Here is a 19579-nt window from a genome sequence, read left to right on the forward strand (position 1 = left end):
TGTAATGATGGATTCTTAACATGAAAATTTTCTAATTCTGATTGAGCTAAAATTCTCTTGACTTTTGCCTAAATAGACTCATATTCATGGTGAAAGGAACATAGAAAATAGAAAACAAACACAGAAAAATCGAGCAAAGACCACCCCACTAGCAAAATCAAGCAAACTCTAGCAAATCCCTCATTCCAAGTCTTCATACCCATTCCCTACTGTCACAATTCCCATTAGCCAAACAACAACCCACGACCATCAGCGCAAACCATCGACACTTTTACCAGTCACCAAAAATCATACCTTTTTCATCACCCCATACACCATTTACACAGTAGCCACCGAAAGACCAAGCTCGTTGACCCGAACTCCACATCACCAACATTAGACCAATCTAGCCAAACCCGGGGGTAGCTTAGTTCTCGATCACCATTTTCACTCAATTTTTCACTTCACTTAACCACAGTTCCATCACCAGCCGACTTCTTTTGCCATCGATATCACCAGCATAACTCCATCACTAAATTTCAACTCATTTGCCGTTGCCATCACCAGTCAACCAGAAACAAATTTCAATACCCAGTTTTTCATCAATTTTCAACCATCATACTCAGACCCAAACCGAGCTCCATTTCAACCCAACAAATCTAAGAATACACAGAGAGCAAATAGAAATCAAAGGCACAACAAGTGGGCACGAAAAAAAATAGAGAAAACACAGAAGGAGACCACAAAACAGTGAGGGAAATATTTTTTTGGGTTCTTGGTCTTCCATCTCTAAATCTACTTGGTAAGGTTTAGATAGAAAATGGAGGCAAGAAGTGAAGTCAAGGAGCTTATTTTGGGTAGTGGCAGCGATGAAGGAAGTTTGAAATTGTAGTGGTGGCGAGAGCTTGGTTGCAGTAGCGAGCAGCAGTTCAAGAAGGATTTTTAAAAGCTGTTTTAGAGTGGAGAAAAGGCAACTTGGTGTTTAGCTTAGAGGAAAGAAAGAAAGAAGAAGTTACAAAATAAAAGAAATAGGTGGAACTAGTGGTCTGTTAACGATGAAAAGAAATAGCTGTCGAAAATTAGATATTTAAGCTCATTTGGAGGCTGAGAAATGTGAATGGAGTAAAGGATACAGGAAAGACCTTTGTAAAATTGATTTAATCTTCAACTACTAAGATGGGACGAAGCCTAGTTCCATTTATTTGACTCACAAATCTTCTGGATGAATCTTGGTTTGGGTTTTAACACAAATTTTGGTAATCACCTTTCTTCATTTTTTATTTATTCACTTGCTTATATATTTCTTTATTTTTTTGAATGTTAGAATTTTTAGATTGGGAATATATTTTATAAATTATTTTAAAATAGATAAAAATTGAAAATAAAAGTATATATATTTTTTAAACATAAAATCTTATAAACATATTTGAATATTTTATTTGTTTGAAAAAATAAATTTTGAAAAATAAATTTATGAAATTCGTATCAATATATTAGAGGATTTTTGTTGAAAAATAAGTTTTTTCTCTAAAAAAAATAAAAGACTTATCAAAATACTGAGGATTTGTGGATTTTTTTTTTAAATATAAAAGATAAAGTTTTATCAATGTATTCGAAAATCTTATGACTTTTAGCAAAAATTAAGTAAATATATATATATAATTTTCATAATCCTACTAATATTATATTGGAAGATAATTTTGACAAAAAATATTATCAATATATTAAAATATATTTTAAAAATAATTTTTTAAAAAATTGAAATTTGAATTTTCGATAATGAATTTACTAAAAGTGTTGCAAATGATAATTTTTATGTAAATTCTTAAGTTAGAAATTTTCTTTTAAATTTTATCAACATATTAAAGAATTTAGATAAAAATTTTCAATATCAAAATTTCAAATCTTATTTGGGCGCTAAGAAAAAGTTTTTCTTAATAAAAATTAAATAAATTTGATGATAGATTCTCTTTAAAGTGTGATAAATAATTTTTTTAAATATTTTTAAAATATAAGAATATTTTTAAATTATTATCAATATATTAAAATGATTTAAGGATAATTTTTAATAATTAATTAATTAGTAAGGTTTTAAAACTTTTGGATAATATAAAATCTAATTTATTCCATTTTTTAAATAATTGTTGTGAGAGTATTATAATTTTTTTATATGTAATCGTACTTTCAAATTTAATTTTTGTTTTATAGACTAAAATTTAATACTTGAATTAAGTTTAAGATTTTTTAAAAAATAAAATAAATTTAATTAAATGATCAATCATACCTAAATAAAAAAATTAATGATAATTCTTAAAAATTTATATTTAATAATAAATTTATGAATCTATATATTATATAAATCCAAACTTAAAATAACCCGCAAATGAAATAATCCAATCCGAATTCAATTTTTTTAAAACCTGATTTATACTGAACTGAATTGATCCCACTCGGCCAATGACAGGTCATGGTGATAAGATCATACCCCTTGCAATCTCAAATTAAAAGTCCTGATTGCCAACCCAAGTTGCTCATATGGCACTGATTTCCCTTGCTACTGGCCAACCATTGATCAATTTCTTTGGCAACCAGCGGACGAAGGAATTTCCTTTTTCAAAAAAAATTAATATAATAAAAAATAAATAATAGTTTTTATTATTTATTAAAATTGTAATTTTTCTTACTTATTTCTTAATTTGAATTTTACTAACTAAAATCTAAATAATAATATCATTCTTTTATTTTATTATTTACAAACTAAATTATGTAATAATTATTCATTCACTATTTTAGGTTTATTTTATTTTCATATAATAGCTATTTTATTGCCATATATTAGGAATCAAACAAGCTCATGATAAGACTTCTAGTATAATAATAACTTGAAAGATCAAACTCAAAATGTGAATGAACAGAATTAAAATTAAGTTGATAATTTAAAATATGATATGATATTTAATACAAAAATTATATAAAAAATATGAAAAAAATATAATTTAAATTTTTAAAAAAATCATATATTGATAATAAAAATAAAAAATATATATTTTATATTAATATGAATTATAATATATAATTTTTGTATAAAATATAATAAAAATATATAAATTATTAATATTTTACATATAAATATATAAATTATTAAATCTAAAATTCAGTAAAAAAAAACTATTTTTTCTCAAATCCAACTTAACCTATTGGCGCCGTCGCCAACATCTAAATTTTAATAGTATTTATATTCTTTATATAATAGCGAGGAAAAAAAGAAAAAACAAAAAGAGAAAAGAATATCGGAACTCGGATAAAAATAGAGAAAGCCGACAAGCCAAACAAGGTCACCACTTAAAACCCCTCGATCTTTTGGTCAATTGGCTTTTAGTTTCCGTTATCCGTCTCCTTATTTCTTTCACAAAGTATATATTACTATAAATTGAAGTAAATCCCCAAATCCGCTCCCCAACAAACCCTACAACGAAAACCCTAATTCAGATACTATTTCTTTAATTCTGATTTGCTGCTCTCAAATTCTATTATGTATTTGTATTTTGTCCACGTACTACTATTCATGTAGCTTTATTTATACATTTATTTCCATATACATATATTGAGAGAGATTTAGGATTTAGGTTAGTGAGGGAAAATTTTAAACAGAAATTGAGAGAAGCTAATGGAAGGGATACCACAACCGATACCGAGAACGGTAGAAGAGGTCTTCAACGACTTCAAGGGCAGACGCTCTGGCTTGATTAAGGCTCTCACCACTGGTTCGTTCGTATTTCTTTCATCATTTTTTTTTTCAAAATTACAGACAAATTCAATTAATGGGTTTGGGTTTTTATGGCAGATGTTGACAAGTTTTACCAACAGTGTGATCCTGGTGGGTTATTTTTGCTCTTTTCTAGATTTCATTCTAATAGTTAGTGGTGCTGCGTTGACTCTGTGTCTGTGTTTGCTTCTTTCATTACCGACTACTTATCTATCTCTGTGGGATATGAATTTTACGTTTTTTAGTCAAAATTCATTTTCTATCTGATTTTCTGAATGTGTTCTCAGCAGATTCTTCAGTGAAGCTAATGATAATAACACTGTCAAATGTATTGTAGTGAAAGCAGTTAACTTTGTTTTCTTGCATGATGGCTGCCTGATCTGATAAATTCTCTAACGTTTGGTGCTTGAATTTACAATGTTTAGTTTGATCTTTGGTAATACTCGTTTGTTTACTTGTTCAGTGAGACTTTGCTTTCCTTTTTGGCCTTATCATAAATAGGTTATGGTTGTTTCTGTCCACATGTTTTATGTAGACTCCTAATTCATTTTACTTCAATCATGGCAAGCCATTTATTCTTTTGGCACCTTTCCCGTTTTAAGTCCTCTCAGATCATTTATCATATTGGCCCCTTGATTTTTTCTGATGTTATCAAATCTTGCTTATTTGCTACAGTATACTTGCTTCATCTGCAAGGTGGAGAGAATTCGCAAAGTTATATGAATGCATTACTTTTCTTGCAAGTGGACTGTCTTTTTTTTAAATATAGAGTGGACTGTTTTTCTAGTTAACCTTTCTGTGAAGTGTACATTCTCAGCTTCTTGAAAATTTGAAGCCTGGATATGAAAGCTGGAGAATAGCATGTTCCACCTGGTTGCCTAACCTGGTTTTTAGTTAACCATGTTACTGCCTGAACTGGCTGAATTGTTGCAATTATTTTTTGTTTCTTTGTAAGTGGGCCTTTGTTTTCTTATGATTTTCAATTTTGGTTCTATTTTTTGTGAACATTGATATTTATATTCGGGTTAAATTATGACTACTTCTGCTGTTGTATTACATGTCACACTACCATTTTGTTAATGTGTATTTCTTGCCTAAAACTTATAGTTGTAGGTCCATTAACAATTATAAGGAAATCAATGTTGTTAAGGCATGTGCCTAGGCACTAAGGTGTAGCGCTAGACAACAAAAGCGCCTCAAACCTTTTAGGTGAGGCATATTTGATCAGGTGCATGCCTGCTGTGCCTAGGCGCCTTTTTTGTAAGGCAGTAGGCTCAAAAAAAGCTTGCTTGATTGAAGTTCTCTTGTATTTCCTTTTTTATTTAATTTTTTTCATTAACTTTATCTTTAATAGTAAAAAAAGGGACAATCAAACTCTCTGCTTCTCAATGTTTGAGTATTCAACAACAAACTTGGGACCATAAGGAAATCATGCATACTGGAGAAAAAAGAACAAGGAAATTTTGCATGTTTTGTAGGCTAAAAATTAGCCACTCTTTAGAGTTTATTAACAGAATTATACATCTTAAGCATATTTTATTTATATATATATATATATATATATATACACAAACATATACATATAGCCCTTACTTCACTCAGGCAAGCGCTTTTTTTTTTTTTTTTGTGCCTTATGCCTATAAGGGTTCTAGCGCCTCAAGTCCACCTTGTGCCCTTGAAAATGCCAAAGGAACCCCTTATTGGTCTAACTTGAGTGTGGCATCATACAGTTGGAACTAAAAAGGTGACTGAAAAGAACATATAGAAATATAGTTATCTTTTTGTTATGGTCTCTTCCATGATGGCTTGAGGTTTGCCTGAGTTTCTGTATTAGTCATGTAATGTAGTTTGTGTAATATATATAACTTAACTTGATCTTAGAGTGAAAAAGGAATGTTTTGTTTTCTTTGGATTCAATATGCTACATTTTCATGCTTTCCTTGACAACAATAATACACGTTATATGTTGGATGTAATTCTTCATTCTTAAGTTTTATTTCTGAGGAGCAGTTTGGGTTCTGATTTTACTTGACTAATCACAACTGAAATGTGGTGCTCATGGCTATTTGATTAATAGTATTTATTTTCCTACCTGCTTACTAGAAAAATTTGAGTCTATCATTGAATGTTTCTATCCTGATGCATTCTTAATGACTTAAAAGTAATTAGTGTGCTGTATGGTTGTTGTGGTTTGTGCTGTATGCTTGATGTGATTCATTCCAGCAAACTTATATCTTTGAAAATTCTGGATTTACGTTTCTTTCCTGAATGTATTAAATTTATTTGCAGAGAAGGAGAACTTATGCCTATATGGACTTCCAAATGAGACATGGGAAGTTAACTTACCTGTTGAGGAGGTGCCTCCTGAGCTTCCAGAGCCTGCACTGGGCATAAACTTTGCTAGGGATGGGATGCAGGAGAAGGACTGGCTATCATTGGTTGCAGTTCACAGTGATTCATGGTTGCTTGCTGTTGCTTTCTATTTTGGTGCGCGATTTGGGTTTGGCAAGAATGAGAGGTATGTTTGCTTTTTCTTTGTCAACTATAAAACATTGAGTCTCAGTTTACATAGCTCAGGTTCTGCAGTATCGTGGTTCAATTTTAAATTTAGTGTTAACCACATTATTCTCTGAATGTCTACTAATATAGAAATCCAATACCCTAGTTCTCTTCAAATGAGTATTTCAAATATTTTCTACCAATCTACCTGGTCAATTGTTCAAAGCACAAAGTGTATGAAGGATGAAGCTATAGTAGATGTATAAAGTTGTGTAAAGTCTGTTTAATCTTCATCAGTATCTTTAATTTTGCATACTTAATTGTTTTAAATTTGGTAATAGATGAATTGGGAGATATTCAGGTACTTTCATTACTTTATGGTAGCATGCCATAATTCAAACACCTGAGGAAGTGACTGTCTTGTTTATTTTGTATAAATATTATCTTGCTAAGTTTGAGAGCAATTTTGCCCTTGAGAAGGACTACTGGAGGCCGAAATGCTAAATGAGATGTTCCTTCCATTTTACTTGACTATTATTATACATTACTAACTAAAGTCTTGCATGCTATTGAAATGAAATATTGACTAGAGTGTACTTCTAAATGCTTACACACTCAGACCCAGTGATTTAACTATTGCTTTTCCTGTTAAAAAGAAGTGTCGCATGCATATGTGTGCTCAAACATAGCTAAGCTACCAACCTGATGGTTACATGTTTTACGCTGACAGGAACAAGATTTCTATTTGTTACTATAGGTTTTTTTTTTCTTTTTTATTTAAAGGTGTGATGTCCTGCAGCCATAACTCAATGAATGCTCATAGGCACGTGAATACACATTGTTTAATGATTAATAGGACAGAACTTGTTTGACACATGTTGGATTTGTCACAAAGATTTGAAGTTTCTATTTTTGGGAAAGAAGAAAAATGATTCCTTAGTTCGATTCTTTCAGTGGTGATGGTGTAGTGGTAACAGTGATGAAGCATATCTGATCAAAGAATAAGACAGCGGGTAAGCATAAGGAAGAGGCAGCTGTGTGAGAAAAGGGAAAGGCCCCGGTTGCTGGGAATATGTAGAACAATACCACTTCACCTGCCATCTCTTAATTTGAACTCTATAATTGTTGCTTCTCTTCTTTAATTGAACCAAAGGATCATGTTGTCTCAACTTTCTTTCATTGGATCCCTAATCTAAGGCGTTGGTAACATGCATGTATATATACCTACCTGCCTCCATAAACACGTGCATGCTCCCCTCTCATATGGGACTAAAGTTGTGAGTCTTGTCTATGCGTGTGTGTGTGTGTTTTTTTTTTTTTTTTTTTTTGGGGGGGGGGTGGTTTCCTATCTTTTACTTGAATGATACTTTCACAATATCCTAACCAAATGGCCCTAGCATTAACTTATCCAGTGAATTAGTCAATTTGATATTGCTAATATTTTTCTAAATGGGTTTTTTTTCTTTCTTCAGGAAAAGGCTTTTTCAGATGATAAATGATCTTCCAACCATATTTGAAGTTGTGACAGGAAATGTCAAGCAACCAAAGGACCAATCTGCTAATCACAACAGCAGTGGCAAAAGCAAATCAAGTGCTAAGGTGGTATGAAGTTACAAAATTAAACTTGAGTCTTCTGTGTTTTATTCCATTTATATGCGCTTCCCTTATTTAGTGTCACATTCATATACTTGCTGTTTGCAGTTTCGTCAATCTGAACCCCAGAGTAAGATGGTAAAGACATCTCCACCACCCAAGGACGAGGATGTGAGTGGGGAAGAAGATGGGGAAGATGATGAACAGGGTGCCACTTGTGGGGCATGTGGGGATAGCTATGGCACTGATGAATTCTGGATTTGCTGTGATATTTGCGAGAGATGGTTCCATGGCAAATGCGTGAAGATTACACCTGCAAAGGCCGAGCATATCAAGCAATATAAGTGCCCAAGTTGCAGTAACAAGAGGGCTAGAGTTTGAAAGTAGGTTCAGAAGTTTGACTTAAACGAAGCAGACAAGGTTTATAGCTTTTTCCTTACAGTTTGGAAGTAAAACAAAGTTGCCCCTGTTAGTTGATGAATTTGGATGACTGCAGATGGGATTTTAAGTTTTGCTACTCTTGGTTCCTGCTCTGTTTAAATTTTTATTGAGAATTGTGTTTTAAACTGATACTGGCAACTTGAAATATTAACTAATTAATATATATATATATATATATATGTTGGTGCAGTTTTCTAGTTTCATCTTTATACTTGATTTCTTGTGTTTTTTTAATATACTTAGGATTGTTATATTTAAATTTTGATTACTGAAGCTAAGAATTTAACATTTTATCAACACATCACTTGATCACTTAGTTGTATGCTCAATTTCTCCTACTCTTTTTATTTTCGCATTTATTGATGATATCTTGTGTTTTATTATTAAAGATGAATGTAGTGGCAAAATCATTTGTTGAATGGTACTCAGTGTTTTTGGTCATAGGGATACTACTCAGTTTCCTGTAAAAAGCTTTCCGGGAGAATTTGTTTTCTATTTCCCTTTTTTTTTTCTTTCGGACATTATTTTGTTCATTAACATTATATTTTTTTCAATTATTCACAAATAATGTCACCAGAGCAATAAAATGGAGTCTGTTTACAAAGAAAATGGAGGGGACAAATAGACAGAACAAAAAAAGGGGGACCCCGTAGTCTCCGCAGTTGGAGGGAGTTTCTAATTTGCTCTTAAAAGATGTTGAGTTTGACTAAAAATTGAATGAAAAAAAAAAAAAAAGAGACCTAGCAGTGCTTACAAATTGTAAAAGAGAAAAAAAAAAGTTAAAATATAAAAAATCTATACATTATTTTATTTTTTAAAAATAAATTTTTATATTTTTTTATGTTTAAATAAAGCTTTATTTAAATTTTATCGATTGATTTATATTAAATTAAAAATTTATTTAAATAAAATTAAAATGTAGCGATTAATTTTGATATAATAAAAGCAAACGAAATTACTTAAATAAAATGATAAATTTTAAATTTTAGTTTATTATTTCAGGCTAAAGCAAGTTGACATTGAGAGACAGAGCCCACGAAATTAAGACACCGTCTGAAGAAAAACGTGTCAGATCTGCCTTGCCTACTTTTCTTCCCTTTCCTTTGCCTTACTACTAAAAAGTAACAAGTACCGGTTTTTGTAGATGCAATGAATGAAATTGGAAATGGAAATGATAGCCTTTAAAAATTTTGTTGTTGTGGGGTGATTCTTCTTTGGTTGATTTGATCCAAAACAAAAATGTCCGATGTGAGAATATCTGATCCAAGCAGGCTGCACTTGAAGAAGGAGCTCACTCAAATCCGGAAAGCTGCCCGCGTTTTGCGGGATCCTGGGACCACTTCTTCTTGGAAATCACCCCTCAGTTCCTCTAGATCTGTAGCAGAAGCAGCAGCAGCAGCAGCAGCGGCAGCAGGTTCGGCTTCTACTTGTACTGCTTCAAAGAATCATTTTGATAGTGAAAGTTTACATAGGCCAAATGGGAATGCTTATTTGGATTCATCTCAGCTATCTTTTAGAGTTGAAAGCAATGGTCGTGGTTATATTAATAATGCTAATAATAGTGGTAATGGCAATGACAATGGCAATGAGAAAGAGAAGAGGAACTTCCTTTATAATTGGAAGAGTATGAAATCATCATCAATAAATGTGGATGATGATGAGGATGATGATGATGATGATGGTTATGATGATGGTGAGGATGATGGGGATCAGTCCTCTTCTTGGGTTCAAGGCAGTGTTGATGGTAATAGTTTGAGTGATGCAAGGAACTGTGGGGATTCAAAGAGTGATACCTATTGGGGTGAGAGTCGTTCTGCTTCAATGATGTTCAGGTGTAGAGATACAAATCTCGTCTCATCGGTCACACCATCCGCCAAAAGAACGTTGGGGCCCAACAAAAAGAGTAAGAAAAATAGTGCCCATTTCGATGCTTTTTCTAGATATGAACAAAAAAAGAGTGGTGTTAATAGAAATTCTGTGAATTCAAGAAAATTGCTCAAAGCTCATCCTGCATTGGCCTTAGGTTTAGGAAGGGATGATTCTGTTGAACAATCTGATGATACTGAAGATTATAGTAATTCAGAGGATTTTCGCAAGATTAAAGGGGCATCCCCACTGCTTCTCAAACTCAAGCACAAGAATTGGTCACATTCATCCTCTAGATTGTTGAAAACTGGTAGAAAGGAAGACTCTTCTTATTCTTATAGCACCCCAGCTTTGTCAACTAGTTCTTATAATAAGTATTTTAACCATAACCCAAGCACTGTTGGTTCATGGGATGCAACCACAACTTCATTGAATGATGGGGATGACGAGGTGGATGACCCTTTGGATTTGCCAGGTCGGCAAGGATGTGGGATTCCTTGCTATTGGACTAGGAGGACCCCAAAACATAGAGGGGTTTGTGGAAGTTGTTACTCTCCTTCCCTCTCTGATACTTTAAGGAGGAAAGGAAGTAGCATTCTCTGCGGAAGTCAGTCAGTGTACCATAGATATAGACAATCATCATCGCTTTCCAATAAGCGGAGAATTGCTTTAAGAAGTGCTCAAGGTCTTCTCCCATTGCTTAGCAATAGTGGTGATGGAAGAGGACGGTCATCCATTGGAACCAGGTTTAGTGATGATGAGCTCTCTACAAACTTCGGAGAGCTTGATTTGGAGGCCCTGAGTAGATTGGATGGAAGGAGGTGGTCGTCAAGCTGTAGGAGTCAAGATGGGTTGGAGATTGTAGCTCTTACTGGAGAAGGAGAGGAGGAGGGTACACCAGAAAATATTAAGAGCTTAAGCCATAAATACAAACCAATGTTCTTTGATGAATTGATTGGGCAGAATATTGTGGTACAATCCCTTATGAATGCTATTTCAAGGGGAAGGATTGCCCCTTTCTATCTTTTCCAAGGTCCCCGCGGGACTGGAAAAACATCAACAGCCAGAATTTTTGCTGCCGCTTTGAATTGTCTGAGTACTGAAGATGCTAAACCTTGTGGGTACTGTACAGAATGCAATGAGTTCCTTTCTCAGAAAAGCAGGGAGATTTGGGTTGTTGATAGCACCAATAAAAAAGGAATTGATACAGTTAGGTACCTTTTGCGAAGCCTGTCAACAGGACTCCCATCAAGCTCATCACGATACAAAGTTTTTGTTATTGATGATTGTCATCTGTTGCCCTCTAAGATATGGCTGGCATTGCTAAAATTCCTCGAAGATCCTCCACCACGTGTTGTATTCATATTCATAACAACTGATCTTGACAATGTGCCACGTACTGTGCAATCACGATGTCAGAAGTATCTCTTCAACAAAATAAAAGATGGTGATATCATGGCCAGGTTGAGGAAGATCTCTACTGTTGAGAATCTTGAGGTCGAATCAGATGCACTGGATTTAATCGCATTGAATGCAGATGGCTCGCTTAGAGATGCAGAAACAATGCTAGACCAGCTAAGTTTGTTGGGCAAGAGAATCACTACTTCTCTTGTAAATGAACTTGTGAGTATATTTGAAAATGCTTCCTTAGCATGTCTACTTCATTTTCAGGTTTTAATTGGTCACTTCATGAATATTATAAAATTATGGTTAATAGAATAAAATATTGGAATATAGTAAGTTCAGCATGTCCCAGCAATAAGGAGGAGGACTACTTTATTTTTCAAAATTTGCAATATAGTAATGTTACTACATATGAACAGTTTGAATTTATTTGTATCACTTGCTTTCATTCTGCAGGTAGGGGTTGTTTCAGATGAGAAATTACTGGAACTTTTGGAATTAGCAATGTCATCTGACACAGCGGAAACAGTGAAAAGAGCAAGAGAGTTGATGGACTCTGGGGTTGATCCAATGGTTTTGATGTCCCAACTGGCCAGCCTTATTATGGATATCATTACTGGAACATACAATATTGTTGATTCTAAGTACAACCACTCATTTTTTGGTGGACGAGCTTGTGAGTATCATCCTATTACTTTGTTCTTGTTTGTCCATAGCAGAGAAAGCTTTGATATAAAAATAGCATATCCATATTCTAATTCTAATATAATTAGTTTCATGCACTTAAGTCAGCATATGATGAACAGGAAAATCTTTGTGGAGATTACAATAATAAAAAAGGAAAAAAAAAAAAAAAAGGAAACAAGAAAAAGTCATGTCACAAGTTGAAAATAAGTCTAGTTGTGGTTTTGAGTAAAAATTGGCAGAAACATAACATGTTGAAGTGAAGTTGGTCAGCTCAACACTTACAACAAAAAAAATCATTTAAATAAAAAAAGAAGTGAAGTTGTTCAGAACAAAATAAACCTAAATAATTGAACCAGATAGGATTTTACTTCTTTATGGTATCCAAAGGCCTTTTAATAATCTCACCATCAATAAATATTTAGAAGTATGGTTTTGCCTTATAATAATCTTAGTTTGTTGGAGTTGTGAATTTAAGAACTTTGCTAAAACCTAATTACCTTTTTATCACTTTAAACTGTAAGTTCCAAATATGAATCTGCCCATGACAAGCATCATTTTTTCCCCAAGTCAAGGATGGTTGATACTGCCTTTACATTAAGACAAAGCATCTCAATGAATTTTCAATCCAACTAAAAAGATTAAACTTTCAGATATGACATATGTTTATAAGAAGCTAAGACTCCTCTAGTTTAACTTAAAGTAATTTTAATGTTATTTGCTGAAACTAATCTGTAATAAAGAAAAAGCCTTCTTTCTGACAGTTTGTTGTTTTGGGTTTGAAGCAAACCCTCATATAAGATTTGATGTTTGGGTATAGTACTCCTTGGTTCACATTAAAATTTTTTATAGAAGCTCTAAGTTGATTTTTTCAACTTGGAAAGATAATTGACATTCGCAAAATTTATTTGTTTGAATAGAATATAGAAATTAACGTATGCATTTATGAATTCTGAAAAAGATATGCTTGACATATTCAGACTCGTCACTTTTTAAACCACTTCATAACAATTAAAATCTGTCCTTCGAAACATGAGTGACCCATGCTTGCATGCAGCTATAAGAATGTACATACCACTTCATTCATTGGTATGTATTTCTCAATTTGGTTGGGGTAGATTTTTTTGCTCAAGTTATTTGATAGGCTACTAAATGGCAAAAGAGGTGAATCTCTATCTAGTTCCATACCTAGCCTAGTTAGTTTAGGGAATATATCATTGCATGATATGCTCCATCATTTCCTGGTTTTGTATGTAAGCAGCATCCATTCTTTTGTAGTACAAGTGTTGGGAGGGGAAGAAATTGAAAGGAAAGGACCAAAGTAGACACTGTTTGAAAGATGATGGTAAGAACAGAAGAGAATGTACAAGGCCTGCCAAAGCTTTGTTCAAAATTTTTTGTACTTTGTATTTTAACCAAGACACCCCTTTCCACTCAAGTAGCATTAGAAACTACCAAGATATCAAGTTCAAATTCCTGCACTAAAAGATAAGGTGTGCTCTTTGTGTAAGCATGATAGAAGAGCCCCCATATGCTAGGGGATAGGGTGAGAGGTGAGAATAAAAGATAAGGTGTTCTTTGCCTTTACTATATAGGATTTCTCTTTCAGCTCTATTGTTATCAAAGCCTAGTGTTCCACCTTGAGGTATGGAATTCAAATCCTTGCATAGAGAGATAAGGCATGGCCTTTGTGGAAGCTTGATGTGAGAGTCCCACATGTTACAAGATAGGGTAAGGTTTCTGTGCCTTTCCCAGACAAGATATCTTTTTTAGCTTTAGACCAAAATCTTACTTCCAAAACTTGGAACTAGACCTCATGTGATTTAGTTTCTATTGCTTTAGAGTGATTCCATTTCTTTTCAAATGTTTTACTTCCACAGAAACTTAGATGACCCTATGTAATTTAGTTTCTCTTCATTTCTCTGTTCACATCCAAACAAAGAAATCGCCAACTCTTTAATTCTTTCATGCCAATCAAAATCAATTCTGTTCTCAATCCAGTCTAATTGTAACATTTGAATTTGGTTGCTTCAAGTTGAGCCTTTTGTCCATTAACTAAATCACCTGTTAACTTATAATAATGTGTTGTTTTAATTTTTTTTCTATCACTTCTAGCTATGTTAGTTATTATTAGTTAACTAATGCTTTAAACCAAGCAATGAATTTTTTAAAAAATTATCTGCCATTGATCTATAAAATGGAGTACGGTCCCAAATAGGGATGGAATATGCTGGTGCAATATGACCCATATAGATGTCTGTGCTTTATGGAAATATGTTGAATGTGTATTTGCTGCTCTTTAGAATGGATATGCACCAAATATTAGTTTCTTGCATTGATTTCTTTTTTCCATAGCTGTATTTACTTCCTGGATAAATATTCAATGGTTGTGAAGATGGAAGAGAGATGATACTCTTGTACCAAAAAAAAAAAAGCAGATAATACTTCCTATTGCATTTTCTTCTAGGTGCCTAATATTTTGCTGTGCCTTTTACATATTTATTTTTTTCCTTATGTTATAATGATTATTTTGAATTATATCCTTATGGGTCTTTGGTGTCCACTGCAGTGACTGGAGCAGAACTGGAGAGATTAAAGGATGCTTTAAAGCTTCTTTCAGAAGCTGAGAAACAACTAAGGGTTTCAAGTGACCGCTCGACATGGTTTACAGCTACTCTGCTGCAGCTTGGTTCATTGCCTTCTTCAGATCTCACTCAGTCAGGCAGGGGCTGGAGGCAGAGCTCAAAGACAACGAAGGATGACCCATCAAGTACTTCAAGGGAAGCTATAGCTTACAAGGAAAAGTCAGGGACTCTGTATGTGCCTTGGAAATCAACTTCTCCTGCATCCTTACACAAATCTGTGAATGGGAATTCCAATCATCAGGTAGAATTAGTGCCAAGGATTGATGGTTATGGTTCCAATTCAAAACCTTCATATGGTCGAATTATGAATAGTGGTGCCTTACCTGCTGCATGTGACAATAATTTGGGTGGAAATATGATACTTGCCTGCCAAAATTCAGAAAAATTAGATGACATCTGGGCAAAGTGTATTGACAAGTGCCACTCAAAGACGTTGAGACAGCTGCTACATGCTAATGGGAAGCTTTTGTCTCTTTCTGAAGACGAAGGTGAGCCCATTAACTTTAAACTATTTTTGTATAATTTTGCAAGTTGGACGAGATATGACTTTTCTTGATAAAATTCACATCAAATTTGCCTTACCAATCTTGTTGTAGTCAGCTTGTGAGAAATATATTTGTGAGATAGAACATAAAGGTCTATGATGCATAATATGTTAATGGCAATTTTTTCTGAGAGAGATATTCTTCAGCTGCTTCTTAACTCTATGCTAACTTTTGTTATTCGGACAGATGATCAACCTTGCTTCTTAAACCTTCAAGTTGAAAATTCATGACTGACTGATCTCACATGTATATTTTTATGCTGTTGATAACTTTTATGGAACTTGTGATCTTATGTTAAAATGTGAGTAAATAGATTTTAGTGATGCTGTGACTTATGTTATGTCATTGTAAATCTACATTTCAAAATTAGAAAATATATCCTAAATGTGAACAAACATTGGATATGCCTCAAAAGTTTAAGAATTTTATTTATGAATTTTTTGTACACTTATAATAGAATTAAATGGTGTCTTGGGTCCAATATTCCAAGCATTATTGCTGCCCCACTGAAGTTGCTGTGCTTTATGGGTAAAAATTTCTATTTGATATACCATCCATAAATTCTCTTAAGCGTTCTCTACAATGACATTATAATCCAACTCAGAGGGATTAACTGGTGATCCATACTTGATGTTGCATTTGCTATGTACTGTTTTATGCCAATGTTGCCATGTTTCTAAGCACAAAGCTTCATATACTTTGACATGAGTTGTACCTTTTCTCTAGAGTGTGTGTGTGTGTGTGTGTGTGTGTGCGCGCACTCGTGTGCCTGTGTTTCCTTCTGGAAAAACATCCTTTGGTGTCTATTCTTTGAAGTTTCCTAGGAACGGGAACAAGATCTGAAGGTAGAATGGATGTAAATTTTCAACTTAGATAGTCTGCTTATTCCATGTATACTTCCACCTGTCCTTTTTCATCTTTTAATGTTGGATTCCATCTATACTGCTTACAAACTAGTTAATGATCTGCACATGCTGCATATTTCTATTTCATGGAGAAGCTTAGTTTTAAGTAGAGCATTTATATTTTTCTCTTTGTTTCTTACTTTTAGTTTTTCTGCTAGCAGGTGTTTTAATTGCCTATCTTGCATTTGGGGATGGAGATATCAAGTGTAGGGCTGAAAGGTTTTTGAGCAGTATTACAAACTCTATTGAAATAGTGATGAGACGTAATGTAGAAGTTCGAATAATTCTCTTGACAGATGGTGAGGTTTCTATAAACCATGCAAATCCAGCTGAGATGCCAGAAAGTCTGCAGCAGGCCGAAACTGCTGTTGAAATTGAGAAGGAAAGAAAGGCCATTTCTAAAAATGTACTGGATGGTTTTTCTAGTTTAGACTCACATCAGGAGTCACTAAAAGCATCCAAGGGAAGTTTAAGTGATTTGGAAGGTAAACTGAGAGGAGTACAAGATTATTCTAATTGCCCTGCACAATCTGTTTCGAGAACCCCTGAGTTACTAGCTGAAGACAATGCTGACATTGGCAGCTCAAAGGAGAGTAGGCAAGAGATTCCAATGCAGAGAATTGAATCAATTATTCGTGAGCAAATGTTAGAAACTGCCTGGTTGCAAGCTGGAGAGAAAGGCACTCCTGAATCATTGAGTCGATTGAAGCCTGAAAAGAATCAGGTTCTGCCTCAAGAGGTCTATCATCAAAGTAATTTGGGGTCAATGAATTCATCAGGATTCTCCTCTCAGCAATGGCAGGATGAACTCAACCATGAGCTTAAAATTTTGAAAACAAGTGAGGGACAAGCAATTCGGAAGGACCAGATAGGCAGAAGGGCTGATCGTTATCCTATGTCTCCCAGCTTGCTGCACAATAGCAGTTTAAGCAAAGAAAACCTGTGAGTTTGACTGATCTCATAACTGGTTTTGCCTATTATGTTCACCGTTTAGCAATTCTTCTCTTCAAATACAAATTATTGGTTCAAAGACATTTGCTGTGTATTCTATACTTTAACAACAGATTGTCTGTTGGCTGTTAATGCTTCATGCTCATTTGTGGTTTTTCTTTAGTGGATATGAATCAGGATCAGGAACTGGAGGATGCAGTGGGCTTTTCTGTTGGAATAACTCAAAGCCTCACAGGAGGCCAAAGGTAGGGTGTAGCTAGAACCCCTTCCTCTCTCTCTCCCAACATGTAAAGGTAACTGGAAATATGTTTAAAGACAATGCATGCAACATGACCTTTTCTTTTAACAGGTCAAGGGAACGCCTGTTAGATCATGCACAACTGGAAGTTTTTCATTGTTTGGCGAGTGTGGGAAATCAAAGAAAATTTAAAACGGATGTAGAAGGTAATTCAGAAAGCTCAACATATTGGTTTTCTCCATGTCATTTGTTTCTTTAAATATATATTTTTTTCTTCATTTGTTTCTAGTCAAACCACGTGAGCTCAATGAGAACAAAAAAAAAAGTAAATGTAAAGTTTCTGGTGGAATTTGGCATTTTTGGTGAGAGCATATCACCTACAATTTTTTCTACTACAATTCTCAGTTCGGCAAACAGTCTTCTCTGTTGAACGAAATTCAGACATGCTGTAAAATGCGCTTTGCACTTGTTCCAACAGATTTTATTTTTGTTTTTGTTTTGTGGTCGGTTAATGATAGCTACTTTTTTTTTCACATTAAATTATTGAATATTTCAATTAAGATTTCCAAATTTCAAATTTATTTTTGCAATTAAGTTTATTTTTTTATTTTAATTTTGTATCTGGTTTCAATGTATGTGATTCATTCGATTTTTACAATAGTCAATAATATAAATTTTTAATTTTTAATTTTTAATCAATTAGGATCAGATGAATCAAACTCTTTTGTACTCAAATTATTCTTTAATTAATAAATTTATATTTATAAATCAAGACTGATACTATTATTAAGTGGTTTGATAAAAAAGGGCACTGTTTTTTAATATAATTTAATCCTTTTATCATCTAATATCTTGATTAGACATAAATCTTGTCTTAGTATCTACTCTATAATTCTAATCATATTAGTCCTTGACCACCAAGTCATTAACTCTATAAATGGAATTTGTAACACTTTTTCAAATATTCATCCACCCTTAGCAAAGATTTCATGAGTTAATACATATCAAAAATAATGAGAACCATATAAGATAATGAATCCTATATTAATCAATTATTTACCTTTATATTTATTATTGCTCAATATGGGAGCATTTCACTTATATTTTTTTTTATTGTAATATTATAATTATTTAATTATGATAAGCAATTATGTAAGGATTTGTCAATTATAAGTGTGGATTTCATATAACATTTTGATAGTTTCCACAGAATTTTGAATTGTAATTGGTTAAGCCATTGTATTACAATGGTCAAATTATATAATAGACCTTTGTACTTTAGTCAAATGATGAAATTAATACCTCTATCTTGATGTGTTCAAATTGAATCCCTATGCTTTAGTAAATTGTCAAATTTAATCAACGGTTCAAATTTTTTCTATTAAAATTGATGTCATAACATTTTATCTTTTATAACATGACATTTTTGCTTATGTGATCGATGACTTTATTGATGTATCAAGTTTATGCGATAAAATGATGATGTGACAAAAATTTTTTAACCATGTTAGTATTTTTCATATAAACTTTTTTCAATTTTTACGACTCGTCTTGGTACTTTAATTAAATAATAGAATTAATCATTTCACCTTAATATTTATTTAAATTTAATCTATATACGTCAATTAATTATCGAATTTAAAATTTGACATAAAATAAGTAATATAAAACTCAAATAAAACACAAAAAAAAAAAAATTCAATGCAAAAGTGCAAATAGGTCGAGTTGTAACAGAGTCTATCCATAGATCAACACATTGTTGCATCAAACCCTTATTCTAAAACCCTTATTCTAAAATGACGTTGTTTTATCTTGTTATAAATACAAAAATTATTTTTTAATTTTCCTATTTTCTCCTCTCTTTTATCCTGTTTTCCTCTTGTGTTTTTTTACAAAACGAACTCATATTTTAATGAAACTTTTAAAAATCAATTATTGAAAATTTCAACAATCATAGAAAAAATGTATACTTAAAACCCAAAAAACTATCAATATCTAAAAATTCAATCATCAACACCACTGTTTTGTATCATCTTCTAAAGTAAATAAATAAAAGAAAAGTA

General features: G+C 32.9%; 2 protein-coding genes across 3 annotated transcripts; both read left to right on the forward strand.

Moving 5' to 3' along the window:
• Positions 1 to 3244: 3244 nt before the first annotated feature.
• LOC111281237 (PHD finger protein ALFIN-LIKE 7-like) lies at positions 3245 to 8467 on the forward strand. Of its 2 annotated transcripts, none has more exons than XM_022868921.2 (5): positions 3245 to 3743; positions 3824 to 3856; positions 6035 to 6263; positions 7717 to 7846; positions 7946 to 8467. In XM_022868921.2, the coding sequence occupies exons 1-5, from the start codon at positions 3647 to 3649 to the stop codon at positions 8216 to 8218; spliced, it is 762 nt and encodes a 253-aa protein (XP_022724656.2). In that variant the 5' UTR covers positions 3245 to 3646; the 3' UTR covers positions 8219 to 8467. The 2 variants fall into 2 exon arrangements, with proteins under 2 accessions (XP_022724656.2, XP_022724660.2); XM_022868925.2 differs by having other exon boundaries at positions 3247 to 3743; positions 7717 to 7843.
• Positions 8468 to 9299: 832 nt separating this feature from the next.
• Positions 9300 to 18106, forward strand: LOC111281236 (protein STICHEL-like). The gene is made up of 6 exons (XM_022868918.2): positions 9300 to 11767; positions 12005 to 12224; positions 14802 to 15365; positions 16489 to 17269; positions 17442 to 17523; positions 17628 to 18106. The coding sequence occupies exons 1-6, from the start codon at positions 9518 to 9520 to the stop codon at positions 17706 to 17708; spliced, it is 3978 nt and encodes a 1325-aa protein (XP_022724653.2). The 5' UTR covers positions 9300 to 9517; the 3' UTR covers positions 17709 to 18106.
• Positions 18107 to 19579: the final 1473 nt, after the last annotated feature.

Source organism: Durio zibethinus, chromosome 28 (genome assembly GCF_047325235.1).
Source record: "Durio zibethinus cultivar Kanyao isolate XHJ-2024 chromosome 28, ASM4732523v1, whole genome shotgun sequence".
Classification (NCBI taxonomy): domain Eukaryota; kingdom Viridiplantae; phylum Streptophyta; class Magnoliopsida; order Malvales; family Malvaceae; genus Durio; species Durio zibethinus.